At 41.9% G+C, this 18356-nt stretch overlaps 1 protein-coding gene across 1 annotated transcript in view; it reads right to left on the reverse strand.

The window, feature by feature from the left end:
- METAP1D (methionyl aminopeptidase type 1D, mitochondrial) overlaps positions 1-14605 on the reverse strand; it is a 73858-nt gene extending 59253 nt beyond the window's left edge. The window contains exon 1 of the mRNA XM_019553536.1: positions 14529-14605. Coding sequence (XP_019409081.1) covers positions 14529-14568 — 40 coding nt within the window. The 5' untranslated portion in view covers positions 14569-14605. The remainder of the gene's footprint in view (positions 1-14528) is intronic.
- Between the last annotated feature and the right edge of the window lie 3751 nt (positions 14606-18356).

Genomic DNA, 18356 nt, shown 5'->3' on the forward strand with positions numbered 1-18356 from the left:
CTCCCTGCACCTGGCAGAGGCACGAGTTCATCCCGCGCTCTCAGTCTGAGAGCGGGGCTTGAATGTGATTGCTTTGGGGTGGGGAGCTTTGGAGCCTGTCGGCTCCTTCCCTCCTTCGCATACTGTTCCCTATGTTGTGACTTCCAAGGGCAGAGTTTGGGAGAATACAATTGCTTCTTCTATTCTCAATTTGTTTCTTGATCATTAGCAAACTCAGTACTACATAGAGGGACTAACATTATGAAAACAGGCTTTTTTACCCACCATTATCTTTGTTGGATTTTACAACTTTAAACACCACACAATGCAAAACTTCACTTACATTTAAATATGCACAGCACACTTAAATATCCATATCTAATCCAAAGAGTACAGCAAATTTCATTTGAGAACATTTGATATGCCATAAATATTAATATTTCAGCTTAAATAATATTCATGAGTATTGCAGTCCTACATGGTACAAAGTATGCTTTGAAATAACATTTCCTAGTACTCTTGATAAAGGTGACTTAAGTTTATATACAAAGAAAGTATAAGGACTAGAAACTGGACACTTTATAAAACAATTAAAACAGAAGTTTATTTCTCTTATAAACCAAGAACAATCAAAACTTCCATAAAACTTTTACTGTCCTATAATGCTACAGGATTAATTTACCATATCATATCCAATGATTATATACAATCCTCTAATTCTAAGATTTCCACAAAATAAATGGCAAGTTTTTAAATAATTGGATTCTGTTTCCCCCTTTTTTATAGATTGGAAACTATCTGTAAAAGAAGGTTATCATTTTGGAAAGAGACAACTGATATAAATGAAGAATATTTTGGGGAACTCATCATCTGACAAAACAGGCAAAGAAATTTTCAATTTTTATTTTTTCTATGTAAAATATTTAGTCATATGCTGTCATCTCACACGTTTAATTTTACATATCAATAATAAAGTTGTTTTTCAGGTGTGTCCAAACTGTTTTTATCAATTTAATGGCTACCAACCTTCCCAGCAATGCCTCACTACTATAGGCATTCGTAAATAAGGACACTTTACCTATATAACTGACATTTAGTAAATGTTATTCCAAGGATGATTATTATTGTATATAATTTAAAAACAGTATTAAAATATGGCAAAACTAAGATCAGTAGAAGACAGTGTAGATTAGCACTTTATAGAGAGAGGTCTACCCAACTCAAGGAGGAAGGCGGCTGATTTCACGGACAGATTGCAGGGCCGGCCACCATTTTCGTGGGGTTACTGCAGTGCCCCAAGGCCTCTGATTGGCTGAATGGCCATGGTCGCCCAACCCCTGTTGCTGATTGGTTAAGAGGACTGTCCGTCACCATTGCTTGGCCAAGAGGGCTGTCCATCATGTGGCCATGCCCCTCACCGCTGATTGGTGGCAGACAGCCCCCCCAGCCACTCAATGGTGAGAGGCGAGAGTGGCAGCCATCTCACCTGCTCCACGTCATGCCAGCCACCCCCTCCCCCCATCCTACCCTTTGCCCCTGACAGGCTGAGCAGCCAGGAGGACTACTGGCTCCCACTGGGGAGCCAGCATTTTATTTTCAACACTTTTTTCCTCGTGGATTTCACAGATATTGCCCAATTTTGTCATTTCTGCAAAATTTGCAAAATCACAATTTAAGTAGGTCCCTACTTATAGACTAACCAAAGTGTGTATATATGTGTGCATTTATTTTATATCTGATGAGTATATATGTGTGTGTTTTGATATATTTATCTTAGTTTGAGAGAGACGAAGCACAAACTGAGATCAAACAATTCTGACACATTTTATCACATTTATAGTAACAAAACCACAGGCAGCACCCTCATATACCTGCAATCCCCAAACAATCTGAGCAGGACTCATATCATTTGTCTCTCTCTTGCATTTCAGTCATGCATTTTATGCATGCATATTACCCTGCCTATCTGCAACATCTTACTGAAGCCAGTGGGACTACTTTCATTAATTACAGATAAGCATAAGTTAGGGGCTTTCGACCTTTTTGGATCAGTGTATCCCCAGCAGCCAGACACAGAGCAAGTGGGGCACACAGGGGTGGGGGGCAGCAAAACGCAGTGTGGAGGTGGTGCGCAGCCGAATTTGGAGTGGCAGCAGCTACCGTGTGCGGGCTTCCCTCACCCTGTGCATCCAGCTGGACAGGTGGCACCTGCGCAGCAGTGCTCCATCCCCGCCCACCCGCAGGTATCCTCTAGGGCAGCAGGAGTGCCGGCCAGGGGGCAGGTGAGTGGCCGCTTTTCCCCCCCGTGCTCAGCTTTTCCCCAGGCTCCTTCCCTGTCCTTCCTGGTGCAGAGGAGAGCGACCCCTCGCCCAGCCAGTGGCCAGCTCCCCACGCTGTAGCCACTCACAGCCTGCACAGGGCTGTCTTCAGCGGGCACAGGAAGCCCCACACAGGCTGTGAGCAGCCGCAGCAAGGGGTATCGGGTACAGGGTGGTCAAGGGGCCACTTTTCCCCCCCTGCGCTCAGCACCAGCTTGAAACCCAACCTCACTGCCAGCCTGGGCCCTGTGCCAGCTCTGGGCTCACCCGTTGGGGCCACAGCACCAGCAGCTGTGGCCTCCCCAATTGCCATGCCAGGCAGTGTTTGCCACTGTTGTCTGTGGGCTGCCCAGCGCATGAGCTCCGGGTGGGCAGCAGCAGCAAACACTGCCTGGTGCGGCAAGCAGGGGGGCCACAGCTGCTGCTGCTATGCGCAGCCACCACAGGTGAGCCTGGAGCTGGCAGGGCCCAGGTTGGCAGCAGGGGCATGTTACAAGCTGGTGCTGAGCGTGGGAAAAAGCAGACCCTCGCTTGCCCTGTGGCTGGTGCCCTGCACTGTAGCCACTGGCAGCCCACATGGGGCTGCCTGTGGTTGCTCCAAATAGTCCTGCGTGGGCTGTAAGCACCTGTAGCAGGGAGTGCTGGCCACGGGGCAGGTGAGGGGCCACTTTTCCCCACGCTTAGCACCAGCTTCTTCCCTCCTGGCAAGCAGGGGGTCAGGGCTGTGCGCTGCCTCCCACCTGTACTGCGGGGCTGGCAGGCACTGGGAGTGAGCAGGTATGGGAGCCAGCGGGAGCATGGGGCCCGCACTGGTGTCCCGGGGCCAGTGCCAGCAGGGCCTAGAGCAGGGTGGCAGGAGAGTGGGGTCCCAGTCAGCAGGGGCTCTATGGAGCCGGCCCAGCTCCTCCCTCTCCCTGCTGGTGCAGCCCAGCCTGGCTCCACAGACCCCTGCCAGCCTGCACCCCACTTTGGGCCCCTCCGGTGCTGGCCCTGGGACATTGGTCCCAAAACACTGGGACGCTGGTCCCAAAATGGTGACCCATGCGGCCCATGACAGACAGCCAAAACTGGGTAAGTGGCCCTCCACCCGAAATAATTGCCCACCCCTAATCTAAGGCCTTTTTAAGTACTCCCAGTTGATAACCCTTGGTATAAATCATTGCAAGATTGGGGAATTTGTTCCTTTTATACCTTCATCCTAATCCTGTAAAATATTACAAAAGTTTGTTAGATATTTTTAAACTGAAGACAAGTTCTTCATTTAAACTGGACAGACCACAGTGCAGATACCGATAACACTTGATCAGTGGGGGCCAACCTTTTTCGCAAGCATGCCACAAATTAGCTCCCACTCTCCATCAGTACCATTCTGATCCCCTTCCTCTGACCAATATGCTATTCTGTTTTCTGCTCTCTACCCGATCTGCTGCTATGCCTTCTAGTCCCTATACTTTGCACCATGCTTGATCTCTTGCGCTGCTTTATGCTTCTTGCTCTATCTGTTGCTGTGTTGTTGATCCCCAACTTAATCTGCTGTGTGTCACACACACAAGATGCCCGTGCCACCTGTGAATCCTGTGTTACAGGTTGACTACCCCTGCACTAGATAGATATTCAAGAACAGGATAGTCCAATTTCAAAAACAGTAAATCTTGCTTCTTATTTGTAGTAGGGTTGGGGTGTTATAACTGTGATGGTCCTGGAAAGATGAGAAGAGCAAGGGGTATTTTTGTGCTATCTTTTATTGTGAGAGAGAGTATTTAACTTTGTATCTTTTTCTTTCCCAAATCTGAGGAATGATATTTTGTTCCTGAAAGTTTAGCTAACATCTCTCCCAATTACACTGTTAGTCCAACAAAAAGTATCACCAAAAACACCCTTGCTTCTTATTTTGGCATTTTTGTTTGCTTCACAGACTGTAGGCATGTCATGGGATTATTGTATGCGAGATGGAGGGGTTTAAAAGAAGTAAAGGTGATTGTTTTATGCACTAAAAGAAGATGAAGCTTGCTTCCAAAGCAAGAGGCATCAGAGAAGAAGTCACAAAAGCATGAGTGGAAGAAAGTAAAAGGGAGGGTTTGGTGCAGCAAAGGGTATGAGAGGCAGGCTGCAGAATGTGACAAGAAGGCAGTGAATATATTTGATGCCAGTGATTAGAGAGGGAGAAAGTTTAGTAGTAGCCCATTAGACTGGATTGAAAGGGAGCTTTGCTAGTCAGGGAGGGAAAGATCACACTAGTGAAGGCAAGGGTTGGTTAAAGCATGGAGAAAGGTTTTGGCAAAAGGGAAGGAAATTAAAGATTTGAGATGTTAGAAGGAAAGAGACAAGATAGGATAGGAGAGAGAGGAGGGAACTGAATGAAGCCAGATCCTCTCATGAGATGATCTAACTTTCATAGTTTTACTATCAATAGCAAATGATAATAAGTTAAACCCATGAACATAAAATCGGAGTGATTTTTCCTTAAGGGAAAAGCAGAAACTAGACTTTAATTTCATATGATGCCTTTCATACTTGGGATGTCACAAATTGCTTTAAACACTGTGCGGGGAAACAACCATTATACACTCAAGAGCTCATGCATAATAATACTTAGCATTTTTTATAGGGCTTTTCATCTTCAAAGTGCTTTATAAACAACTCATTAATCTCAACAACACACCTGTGAGGTAGATAAACATCTCTGTTTGGTAGGTGGAGAAACAGAAACAGAGGTTAAATGACATGTCCAAGGCAAGGCATTGTCAGATTCAGGCTCAGAATCCAAGAGTGTCTGGCTCCTAGCCCTGTGCTCAGATCACACCTTTCACTCACTTGCACATAACACAGGAAAAAAGACCTTGCCAAGTACACATGCCATGGGATCTTTAAGGCCCACTGAGACAAATCAGCAGGAAAGGAAGATAAACAGTGTGGTCCAGTGGACAGGATGCTAGAACAGAACAAGAGACCTGAGTCTCCCTCCAGGCAGGTCAATTCATTTTTTATGAACCTTCATTTCCTGTTCCACCATTTATGTCCCAACACTTTAGGGCAAGTGCTACAGTCTTTGGATTTAGTGGAACAGCACCTCAATCTTAGTTGGGGTTTCTAAGTCCTCCCATAATACTAGTAATAGACTCATTTTAATATCTCAAGCCTTCTGTAATCATCAACAATTTTGAATGAGCATGACTAACTTTATATAGAAGTTATAAGAACTCTCCCTCTTACTGATGGCATGCAAAAAGATTGTTTTACTACAATTAACATCATATCACTGTATAAGAAAGGAAGGCCTGAAAATATTTTTATCCTACTTATTGTTGACATCAGGAACATCAAGACTGAACTAGTTCTGTGACATACCTTAACCAAAGGGGCAGAAGTAGATATAGCACTGACATGCTTTTTCTGAGATGATTGTGAGCCAGTGGTCATAAGTAAAAGTTTTCAGGTAGTTTGATAAGCATCTTTCCCCTCAGAGTTCACTCCTGTGATGCCATATGCCGATGATTCTCAACCATAATACTGCAACAGTCTGGGGTACCCCAAGATTTTTGAAGGATGTCATAAAGTGCAGGAGATAAGCCAGGTGTGAAAGGATAAGCAGATAAGAGTAGCTTCAGGCTCATCCCTGCCTGGCCTCTCTACAAAGAGGTAAGCATGGTAAAGTTACTTTTTTGGAATGGAATACTGCTCATTTAGTAAATGGTATAGAAGGGTGCCTTCAGTCTAAAAAGGTTGAGAACCACTGCTACAACTACACAGGTTCCCCACTATAGAGATTTCCAAGATAAAGAAGACCCAAGTTTAAAATGAAAAAATATATATCACAAAAACAAAAATGGCCCCAAACCAATTTTTCTACCAGTGGAGGTTACCTTATAAATGCATCACAATATTTCTCAAGCTACCAGGAAAAAACTTAAATATGCCTCAGTAGAACTGTGCAATATAGGAAAAGATAAGGAAAGGGAGCAATGGGTTAAAACTTGTGCAACAGAAGAAAAAATTAATGAATTTGGGTGCCCAGTCCACCATGACAGAAAAGCTGATTTAGGAATAAAAGAAAAAACTTCAAATTATCCTTTTTTAAATTTAAAACCTGAAAAGAAAACCCAAAACAGTAAAGAAAAAAATCCATCACATAACAAGACAATGGAGGCTTAAAATAAGAAAGAGGCGGTTGTTAAAGGTCAAATAGATATTAAGTGTCCCATAAAATGAACAGTTTTCTTTTAATGTTTTTAACTTGTGCATTGTAAACAAAATGGGCCTCACCTTGGCTGCTGTTTGTGCCATCTTAAATCTATATTTTTCTTGTAAAAGTCTGACCAACTTCCAGCTTTCGATAAAAAATAAATGTATGCTAAATCATGCTAAAAATAAATCACACAGGAAATGCAATTACATTTAATTAGATTGAATATTAACACTTACCCTGCAATCATAAAAACAATTTTAATGAAAGACCCACCAAGATAATGTTATGCAGTTAAAGTAATTTATTTGTGTATTTAAGTGGTGTACCATTCTAAATAGAATGAGGCAGACTAAAGAAATAAACATGTAACACCAAAAATTAATGTTACTACTATTATTTCCCACAGTAGAATTTAGCTAATAATGTGATAAACATTAACACAATTATAATAGAACTATAAGAATTCTTTTGTTATTTATGAAATAAATTATCACTTTATTAGTAAGCAATTATCAAGAAATGTCAGAGTAACCTTTTCTTCTGAGCACTTCGCTTATTATTTTTGTTTTCCTTGTATATTTAAAGAGTCTTTTTCACCAACAAACCACTTAGAAGTTTCCCTTGTGGCACTGTACACTAGCACAAGGGTACATGGTGATTCTGTGTCGGAACAACAGAGAAAATAATCAAAACAAGAGCTGATGCTTGAACAGTTTTCTTTCAACTCCCCTTGGAAATCCTGGTGCTATAGGTCTTGGATTCCTTAACAGAAAGGGATTATGTTCATCAGTTACAACAATTCATCTGGGCCTAAGTCCAGGTAGACTGCTTATCTAAACTTGATGAAATATAGGCGCCGCCAGGTAACAGGAGAGGTGAGAGACCTTACCAGAAATATGTAACTGAAAATTTAAAAATGAAATTTAAACACTACTTTATCCAAATAGTTTCTTTCTACAGGATGCAGTAACTGTAAACTAGACTATACATTGCATAGGCAACTTTGTGAACTTTCAGCAACTCTCTTACATAAGTGTCATAAAATTTAGGCTAAATGTGCAAATTAGATACAAACACTATTTACTGTAATTGGAAATGCCTACAACAGCCACAACGACCAAGGAAAAGACCCCAGTATACTGGCAGGGGAAAGGGAGATGAAAAAGCAAACAAGCAATTGAGCAGACTGCTCCCCTCTGCTTCATCAAAATATTTAACAACTGAATTTTAGTGCTGGTGAAAGCTGCTGGGCTGACAGCAATAGCAACCGATGTGTTGTCTTTGTTCATACAAAGCTTAGGCAATAGCAGCAATGTGGGCAGCCCAACGCTAACACATCAGCATACCTAAACTGCCAACAAGAGCAACTCTTACCAATTCTTTCCACTAAGAATTTAAGTTCTAAACACTCTGAAAATACATCCCTTGAATTTTTTCATACCACCCCAATAACAATCGTGAAAATCGCATGCATCTATGGAGCCTATATATAGTTTTAATACAAAAAAGTCCTTTGTTACAGACCATGAAAAGTAATCATAGCTGCTTTTAAAATAGTAACTAGTCTGTGGCATGACAACAAAATTATGACTTAATGCTGCTCACACTGGGACTTGTGGGCTTTGGTTTTAATTTACTCAAAAATCAAGAGAATCCAGTACCAGGACTTCAATTCAAACCCCTCTGAATTTCAGCGGGTGACAGAAGTCTGATATAACTAAAAACCTATATGGCTAGGTTTGACACCAAAGACAATCCCAAACTAGGAAAAAGCCATTAACTGGCTCAGATGTAGCCAAAAATTCTTCAAAATAAGTAGAAAGTTTTAAGCACACAGTGCAGAGGGAGCAAGAGAACCTGATAACATAAAGACTCTATCATGTAGAGCAAACTTCACTTCAGATCCAAACTGGAATACTGGCCTTTTTTGCCCCTAATCCTGAATTCTTAGTTTTCTGCACTGATGCAAATGAATCAGTCTTGATAGCGTGCGAGAAGGACTTGGAATTTTGTTGGAATGAAACAGTGTATTGTTTTTCCAGAATTAAACAATGTACATGACACACTATTTTAGAACTCTTCTGGTATGCATAATTTTTGCCTATGTCTGTTACAAGTAGTTTCTGGACTAATGAATGAAATTCAGTGTTAAGACCAGAGAGAAATGAATTTAACTAAATGTAGAAAGCTGGTCTGTAGTTTAAAGGGGCATAGTCCATTTCCTTGAGGTCCAAAAGTTAGATTAAAATAATAATAATAATAAAAAAAAAGCTGTTTGTTCATTTAATCATAATACTGGAAATATTACCAACATAATTGGGCTAGGTTAAGGGAACAAAACAGAAAAAAGGCCTGGTATGACCTAGTTCATTATTCAAGCTCAGTGAGAAGGAAACAGCAAAGACGGGCTCATACCTAACTTCTGGACTCTACTCTTGAATTTTAAGAAGACTCCCTTACCAACACTGTCCTGCAGGGTGCTGCGGACAGACAAAGGAGAGGAAGACCTAGGACAAGCTGGACCACCAACATCAAAAAATGGATGGGATTAAAACTGATTGTACAAAGACTGCAAAAGACTGGGAGGAATGGAGGACAGTTATTACTACATCAAATGTGCCCCAACAGTCCATGCAGCTTCAGGACTGGCTTGACTTAAGGACACTCCTCTTCTGATCTGTACTTTCCAACCAAGACCCACCTCTAGCAGAAAGTAAAACAACACTCTGTGAAGAATAAAACAGATTCTGTTTTCAATCTTAGGCTAAAATATAAATCTTAGGCTAAAATATAAATACTAAGAGGAGAATTCCATTAGAAATTCCAATCCTTTCTAGCTTAGAAAACCCTACGATAAATGGAGAAGAATTATTCAGTAATAAAGAATGAAGAAAGTGAAAGTTCAACAACTGACAGTGAAATGGATGTTTAGTCCAACTGCTTAAGAGCTCTGCTCTTTTGCCACCCATTTATCTTGAGAGATTAGAAGGATGACCTTTTGGGTAAGGCATTGTTGTGGGCTCTGGATATCAGGTTCAATTTCTGCTAGTACCAAAGACTTAACATGTCTCTGTACTGCCATATCTCAATCTGTAAAATAGAGGTAATACTTCATCCTCCCCTTTTTGTTTGTCAGGGCTATTTAGATTGCAAGTTCTATGGGGCAGGGATCTTTGCCAAAAGGCCACTTAAAAAAAGTATCAAGCACCAGGATTTTAGTTTGAGCATCTAAGTGCAACACAGTGCCATTTGCAGGTCCCACATGACCCTGTTAATGTTTCAGCACCCTCATCCTTGCTATGAATGTTACATGACACAATAAAAAAGCTTGGGTACCTCCAGCCAAAGCAAGAAAGACCAGATTCACGTTCCAGGTGACTTAATGTAAAAAACAAATAGGAAAAGAGGAGCAGAAGATATAATCTAAAGTTGGAAGCAGATCTTGCAAGCGGGATGTGTTTCTGTTGACTGCTATAAGCTGGAAGCGAAGGTGCAGAAGAAAAAGAAGGGGCCATTTGAAGGGCATTTACTTTCCTGAACATGCTGTAACTAGGGTCATGTTACTTAGCAAATTTCTCAATAAAAAGAAAGATGGAGGAAGAGGCATTTAATGGAGTGAGTTAGAAAGAGTCTACAAACAAACTGGGGAATCTATTTAAGCACAAGGAAGGCATTTACTTACAATGCTGCTAATCCCTCTGATTATTCAGAATAAGATTTAGATTCTAAACCGCATTATACACAACAGTACAAAAAGGTGCTCTCCTGTGCAAAAAGTTATCGAGTTCTCATCTACTACACAGCAGATCTGGGTGGAGTTACATGCGGATATAAGAAGCTGGTAAAAAGAGAGGTTCCAAAGTGGTAGGATGAATCCTATTCCCTCCCAGCTGGCTGAAACTGGAAAGGTTTTAACTGACTCATACCCAGGAGACTAGGTTGATTTGTTCTGGTTTGGGGTGGGTTTCTGGAAATCAAGCAAGTTTTGAAAGCAAGAGATGTGAAGAAAAGAGACACGTATTAGGGACTTTATTTTTCTGTCTCCAAGCAATTAGCCTACACACCAGTTCATGCAAAGATGCTGCAGAGTCCAACATAATATACCAGAAGCATTTTTAAAGGTTTTTCATAAGTGACAGAACCATATCAAACGTCAAATGCATGCGCGCACACACACACAAATCCATCCCCCACTGGATTTAATCCAATATTATTAACCCTCTGTGCAGTTTCAAATGACTGAGTTTTTCCATTGAAGATCATCCTACCAGACAACATTTTCTTTTTCCTTGGAAGTATGTCATTTTTTTACTAAAATCACTTTACACTGGGACATAGGACAAGCAATAATCAGTCCAGGGCCAGGGACAAGAATATTAAATCCAATTCAAACTTGTATTCTCAGAGGGGCAAACATAGGACATGGCAGAAGCACTTATCATGGTCCATGGTAAAGGAACCATTTAAAAGTGGAATCTTATAATTTTTTTTTTGGTACTTCAATATGTCATGAGTAAGGAAGTCACACATGATTAAGACCATAAGATTTTGGGCTCTCACTTAATTTCCAAGTAGATATATTTCCAGCAACTACATAGTTCTGAAGACAGAAATATCTTCACAAAAGATGGAGGAACTTCTGCATTATAATGGTTTATATGTCTGCAATCAGTAAATCAGTTTCCACAAGAGGACTGTTATGTCACAGACCCTTCTGGATTGTGTTTGCTTTATGTAGGTAGGTTTTTGTAATTCCTTGATTTTATTTTTTTTATTAGCAATGGAATGTCACCAGTGCAATTATTTTTAACACTTGAAAACTGTCACAATGTGCAATTAGATCACCTAGAAGCCAATGTAACATCATATAATCCATATTAATGTGTAAATGCATACTGTGCAAACTCAGCATGCCATTTTTACGTTTCAATGTTTTGGCTGTCTTTTAATTTTCCTTTTCAAAATGGTAAATACAATTAGGTCTCCTCTTCGCTGACTGCAAAACTCGCCTTAAATATGGTTCAAACATGGTTGCAGCAAAATTGAGTTTAGCTTATCTGCAAGACTACTTTTGAATATAGTACTTTTGAATACTTTTAACGGCACATTTAACACAGCTCTGACCAAACTCCATTCATGCAGATTGCTCATATTCTTAAGTGGTTCTCTTGCACTTGGTATTGAATCATATTTTGAAATGCAAGTCTGCAAACAGTGAAGTATGATATGTTAGATTAAGTTCTCCATCATACTTTCTTTTAGAACACAAAACAGTTATTTTAGCAAAATAATTCACCTTCTTTTTACTTAATAAGCATAGATTTTTCTAAAGTTAGCCAAAGACCCTTTAATACCCAATAGAGAGTATTTGCCCAACTTGCAAATTTCCCACCCCCAAGGTTTTCAGATATGCTTATTTTCTCAGTCCCTAGAAATTATTCCATCATTGGGAACACTCTTCTTAATCATACATTAAAATGTTCAAAAAAAATGAAATTATATCACTAAGACACACTGACAAAAAGGTAATTTATGCTCAATTTAGGTGGAATGGGTTTTCTTAGATCAACAGCAATCTAATTTCAATTCTTTCCATCTTTTAGTATTTTCAAATTAAATTACTGCACTGTCCAATTCAGGGAAAATTTGATTTAGCCTCATCAACCTTTTATGAACTCCTTTGCAATTTTGCTTTCTAAACTTCTGGAAATGCAGAACTGAGAAAGAAAGTGAATAAGATAGAAGCTCTCAAGGGCTGTATGATACCTTACCAACATAAAATTAATAACTTGGAATAGACATGGATACAGATATAAGTTTAGATCACAGAGGCTGCTGGCAGATGTGGGGAAAAAAACAAACCAAAACCAGAGCTTTACCAAAGAGATGCACGTCAGTTTGACCCAACTTGCCCAAAGTCTGTATAGATCACGTGCTTCAGTGGAGCTTTTTGGTTCTTTTATATCAATTAGCCGATTCAATCAGCTATTACATAAAAGCACGAAAAGCCCAGCTGAAGTACATGATCTATACAGGCATTGGGTGAGCTGGGTCAAACTGGCATGACACATCTTCTGGGCATGAGCTGTACTTGGTGTTGGGGCACACCAAGCTGAAAGTAAAGCACTAGGTTTTTTTCACATTTGTAAGCAGCCTAAAGAAAAAGAAAAAACCAAGGCAAAACAGCTCTAGAGGTCCCTGTCACACAAGGACAATTCTTGAAACAAGAACTTGATACATTAGATCACTGATTCTCAATGAAAGTGTGCCATAGCACCCTGAGGTGCGATGAGATCTTTTTAAGGGTGCTGCAGGGTACTATGCAATTTTACCACTGTTAGGTGTGCAAACACATAAACATGATTCACAAGATAAACCCAGAGATTTCAGATATGATTTTATAGTGTCAAAAACATTTCTGAACGGTTGTGGTCTGAGTTCTTTGCTACAGAAGATTCACTCTAGTATTTTTCCATAGCCAAAAAATGAGTGACGGCCAAGAGCTGGCATTTCTCGAAGGGTGCTCTGAGTCTAGCAAAGGGTACCATCAGTCTAACAAAGGTTAGGAGACACTGCTTTAGATTAGAAGCCTTGGAAAACACTACCAGTTTTAGAAGTTTCTGATTTCTAAGGAAAGGTGGTCTGAGCTGCTACAGTAAAGCCCAGTTCATTTGAGACTCAGGACAGAAGGATTCTGCATGGTATTGAACACCACAGGTGACACATCCAAGTAAATGAGGGACTGGCAAGACAGTGATTCAAAGGACATGTGACATAGGGAGGCTCTTGGCTGTTGGGACTTAGATTCTTCAAGTTTAGATTCTGAAGGAGAAGCACTGAGAATCTTCCTGGGTATGAGTTCAACTGCACAATTAGACAGAGATTTCTTTACGACCAGAAGCCTTCACCACTTACCACAAAAACTCCTTTTGACTATAAAGCTTGCTGCTAGCTATAAAGAAAAGGCTTTTATATTTTCAAACTTTAAACTTACTTCAAAGCTGTTGGACAAAATCAAAAAGAAAAGTCAACAGCAGAACAACAGGCATGAGACAAGACTGAACTTTTGTTATACAGTAACTGTATATATTAACATTATGCTTTCATTGGAAGCATGCAGAGTGAGGTTTAAGGATGCTGTTCACAGTTATAATTAATGCTCTTTTGATGTAACAGATTATTTAACAGGCTTTCAAAAATGTAAGTACATTTCATCACCAAGGCTAAAGGAAGATATTTTTTTCTGCCTATAGATTTAGTGCTCTGTGTGGCCCCTCTGCAAAGAGGTGAGCACTGTAATAAATTTTAGAAATAGCTTGCTGCTCAATTCTCAGGTTATGGAGGGGTGCTTTGAGTCTAATGAGGGGTGTCTTCAGTGTGAAACGGTTGAGAACCACACTGCTTTACCTACTCTGGAGCTTCACAAGTAAAAGGGCTAGGATGGTGTTAGCAACAGGGGACAGTGCAGACAAGGTTCTTGTGGCTGAGGCAGTTTTAACCATGTAAGCGAAGTAAGTAAAGGGGTGATAAAGCCAGGACCGGCCAAAGGAACCTAACCTTATCTACAGATCCCTCCAAGGTGTCCGACAATTTTCTAATTGTTGGCAGTAGATACAACCCTCAAGTCTCTCGAGCTAGACAGCCAGTGAGGAAATGTTGGTCTGTGACCACATGTTGGTCTGGTTGGAAAAACCACAGTGTTGCTTACAGTCTTTCCTCCACAGGTGCATGATTTTGTTGCGGACATTACACTCCCTCCCGCGATGGGCGCATCACACAGCACTCTAACTCTCCAGTTAAACTCAGGTTGTTCCCGTGTAAGACGCAGCCTGAGGAGCAGAAAGGTTTGCTGCCTGAGTTTGTCAGTATCTTTCTCCAGGAGGGAGGAGGGTGTTATTGTGTCACCGGCCCTGCCACGCGCAGTCCCCCGCCGGGGGGGGAGAGGGAAAGGAAAAGAAGGGTGTGAGTGCCACTTCGGGGGCAGCGTGACTGCGCCCCCCGCCGGCCCGCTCCTCTCCCTCAGCACAGAGCCCGCGCGCACTCACCCCCGCGCCGCAGCGCGCGTACAGCTCTGGGCGCCGCCATCTTGGACAGCTGGGCCTGGGTCACGTGGCCTTGGGCGGGCGGGGCGCGCTCAGCACTGACAGAGGGAGGAGCCGGGGGCGGGGCCCTCTGGAGCTGGAGGGAGCGAGGCGTGAGGGCTGCAGGTGCCGCAGCCGCTGGGAGACGCAGCGCACACTTCCTAAGCGACATCAGTAGGCCAAAAGGAGCAAACGCACGCACCGGGGCACACGTGTGTGCACAAGCGCGCCCCCGTGCACGCACATGCGAGCACACACGCACGCGCACAGCTTGCAATGTGGTTTGAAGGCAACTTGAACTCGGAGGAGACTGCAGCAGAGCTCCCTTCTGAGGGGAACAGGGGGCTACACCGGGTTGCCAACCCGCCAGCAGTGCCCGGGAGTCTCCGGGAATGAGATACCAGCCTCCAGGGGACTGTCGGGGGTCACCCGCGAGAGGAATGATAGGGCATTCAGTCAAATGAATGTTACATCCAATGTATACAGTAGTCCCGTGGGTTTTCTAATGTAGCAGTAACGTGCAAAATTTGCCTTCCTGGCGTAAAGTCTACTCCGTACAGCAGATCAGTCGTTAATGTCACTTGTCATGTGAGGAAACCTCCGGGAATAGATGCAAATAGAGTTGGCAGCCCTCTAGCTACACGTTCCAGGCTGAGGTTATGGGGATGTAACCTTTTCATTTCCTCCAAGTGCAGATAAACGTTTTGTGAAGCTCATGAACCAGAAGTAGACTCCAGGTGTCAGCGGAATGCCTGGGCTCGTGGTAGAGGCGAGATCTTTTATTAGATCTTTTATTATCTTTTAATTTAAATATCTTTAATTGCAAGTTTTAGGGCACAAGCACCCTTCATCAGGCATTAGAGAATCATTTTACAAAAGTCACCTTTATTTTCACTCATAGAACTAGATTTGTGGCTGTGAAATCCCAGTAAAAGCCAGTTGTGTGGCTAGAAGCCTGTACAAGCTAAACCCCTGAATCACTGGAATTCAGGGACTTAATTCCCTGAAATAGACTTCTTTCTGATTAGTGCTCAGGAAAGCTCACAGTCCTTACTGCTCATTGTCACAGTACTTCTAGCCAGTGTAGAATGAGAAATCAGTTTTTTCTCTGTTTAACTGTTACTTTTTTTTTTTTTGCTTCACTTGAGGCTCAATATGATATTAAGCAATCAGGTTCTTGTGACTCAGTAGCCTAGGTTACAAGCCTCCATGTGATAATTGTTCAAATATATATTTCCAGCTCTAAGCACCTTGATGCAGTGCTAGAATTGATATAGGGAGGAAAGATGGTATGGTAAAATAAATAGCACAGGACTTAAATAACACTGCTTCTACTGTGTGACATTCCTACAATGAGTCTCACAGAAGGACAACAAATAATATAATATTGTATATATAAACCAAAAAGATTCCTTAGTCATAGTAGACTTTCATCCTGTTGACTAAGACACAGAGAAAGAAAGAGGGAGAGGAAGACTAGATCAGTCTTGAATTGCCTGGATTACAATTTATGCAGCAGTTTTGTATATTTCTGCATAGGAAGTACTTTCTGTTGTGTCAGGTATAGAGGCCCAGCTATATAGGCCTATATTTATATTACTACCATAATTTAAGCTTTCGTTCCTTTTCCCTCCCCTACCCCAAACAACAGGCAGATTTCTTTTTGTGTTACTTTGTTGCATTTCTTCTCAGGTTTCATGCATTATCTACAGGGAGTCTCAGCTGTAGGTACTATATAACAAAGTATGTGTCAGGAAACTGTCTTCTTGGTTTCCTTGTGCAAGCATTCTTTGGTGCTTCAAAAGCATGCCTTTTGCAGATGATAATACAGAAGATCTATTACTGATATAAAAAGGAATATATTACATTTTTACTTGCTTCTTTCTGGAATAGTAAGCACCCTACTTTCTGTTGTCCTACCAACTCTGTATGCCTGGGTTCCATCTGAACACTCGCTCCACTGCAGACCACAGAGATTTAGGAAGGAAGGGTTGAAAGAAAGGCAAGCTGTCCACTTGTAAGGTGGCATAGCCATACAGAAATCACTGGAGGAATTTAGCTTCCAAGGACCAGATAGAATATCAGACATTAAAAAGCCAGATGGCCTTATCCAAGAAGCTTGGTGTGAGCACCAAAATCATGAAGTACTGGGCTTTGAGTCAAGGTTAGGGTTTCTGGCCCAAGTATGTGCAAGAGAGAGCACCCTAGGGTGGCTAATACTGAAGTTGACAGAAATCAGAGGGAGAGCTGAGAACACTGAGGTATTGGAGAGCTTTGGTATAGCGACGTCCCCTCAGTCTTGCTGGTTGGAGGTGGGGAGGATGGTACAGAGGAAGGGAGATGGGAGGAGAAGGAAAAAGGTGAGAGCAGCTGCATTAAGATTAAAGGTTCATCTAGTATCTGTAGTTTACTTGTACTGCCAGTTAGGAGACACACAGCTGGTGATAAGAGCAGATGGAACATTTCTTCATTTTCATTGGTTGTTTTTCCTTTGCTACCATTTTTCTAAGACTTTGGGCATTTAGGCAGGAAGTCAAAGGAAACATCCTTGCTGGGAGGATTTTGCAGTCCCATTTACAGACATTTTTGTCAGAAAGTGTTTCTGTTAATTTAAAAAATGACTCAGTTTGCACAGAAAAAATGTATCCTCAAGGGTCTGTGATAATCAGTAGCATAGGAAATCCAGTTACTATTGTGGAAGGCAAAGAAGTTCACACAGATCTTTCCAAGAGGCTTCAGGTCAGATCTGCCTCCTAGCTTGGTGATCAGAGAATTTATAATTGAATTCAATTATCTTCATGATTTGGTGAGGTATCCTTTCTTTTTCTCCCTTGAACTGTATTGTCTTTAAGAAATGTTTATTTCCTGCTTCATTTTAGGCGCTTATGATGTCCTCCACTATTGCATGGGAAACACAGAACTCTTAAACTTAGCATTGGTCAGTAAGTGGGAGAATTGCATTTTCAAATAATCCCCCCCCCCATTAAAAATATTTTGAAATTATTTCTGTGTATAACCCCTGGTGGCAGTCGATTAACAAAAATGGAACGCAACAGAATTGGACTTGATCATTGGAATGCATGAACCAAAAAATTCCATCTCACTTTTCCATGTCTAGCGTTCTTTATTGCTCACATTTACAAAATAATAGAACTTTGTCGTAACTAGGGTGCACCAATAAAGATTGTCTTGGTTGATACTGACAGCTGATTTTTAACCAACCATATTGGCCAATGCCAATTGGATAACCAATATTTAGTAATAATGTAAGGCATTTTAAATTACTGACATCAATCTTTCTTTTTGGTGTGCTCCAGCAGCCTCCTGGATCACATGCATCAATGTACCAGCACTTACAAATGGAAGTAGGGGCACTTGACCTAAAACTCATCAAATGAGCTTTAGTTCAAGCACTGCCGCCATCATTTTTAAGCATGGGAATGTTTCTAAATGGAGCAGAGCCGAGCAGGGTGACGGCAGATGCAGACTGCCAATTGTGGGCTTGGGGATCTTCACTCTGCTGCCTTTGCCCCAGAAGCCCCATGTTGGCTGTGCACCCCCTGCCTGCCCCCACTGCTGCTGGGTGGGGGCAGGGGACACACAAGCTGCACAGGGCTTCTGGGGTAAAGGCAGCACAGTGGAGAGCCCTGAGCCTGCAGTGAGCAGCCTACATCTGCCCCATACAGAAATCTAGGTGGGAGGAAGGGCACATGACCACCCCATGCCTCTCCTTGTGGGGGGGCCTAGATGAGCCGTCTGTGGCTCCATTCCACTCCCCATCTCAGCCCCAGG

The sequence above is a fragment of the Crocodylus porosus genome, unplaced genomic scaffold, assembly GCF_001723895.1.
Source record: "Crocodylus porosus isolate Cpor-Errol unplaced genomic scaffold, CroPor_comp1, whole genome shotgun sequence".
NCBI classification, from domain to species: domain Eukaryota; kingdom Metazoa; phylum Chordata; order Crocodylia; family Crocodylidae; genus Crocodylus; species Crocodylus porosus.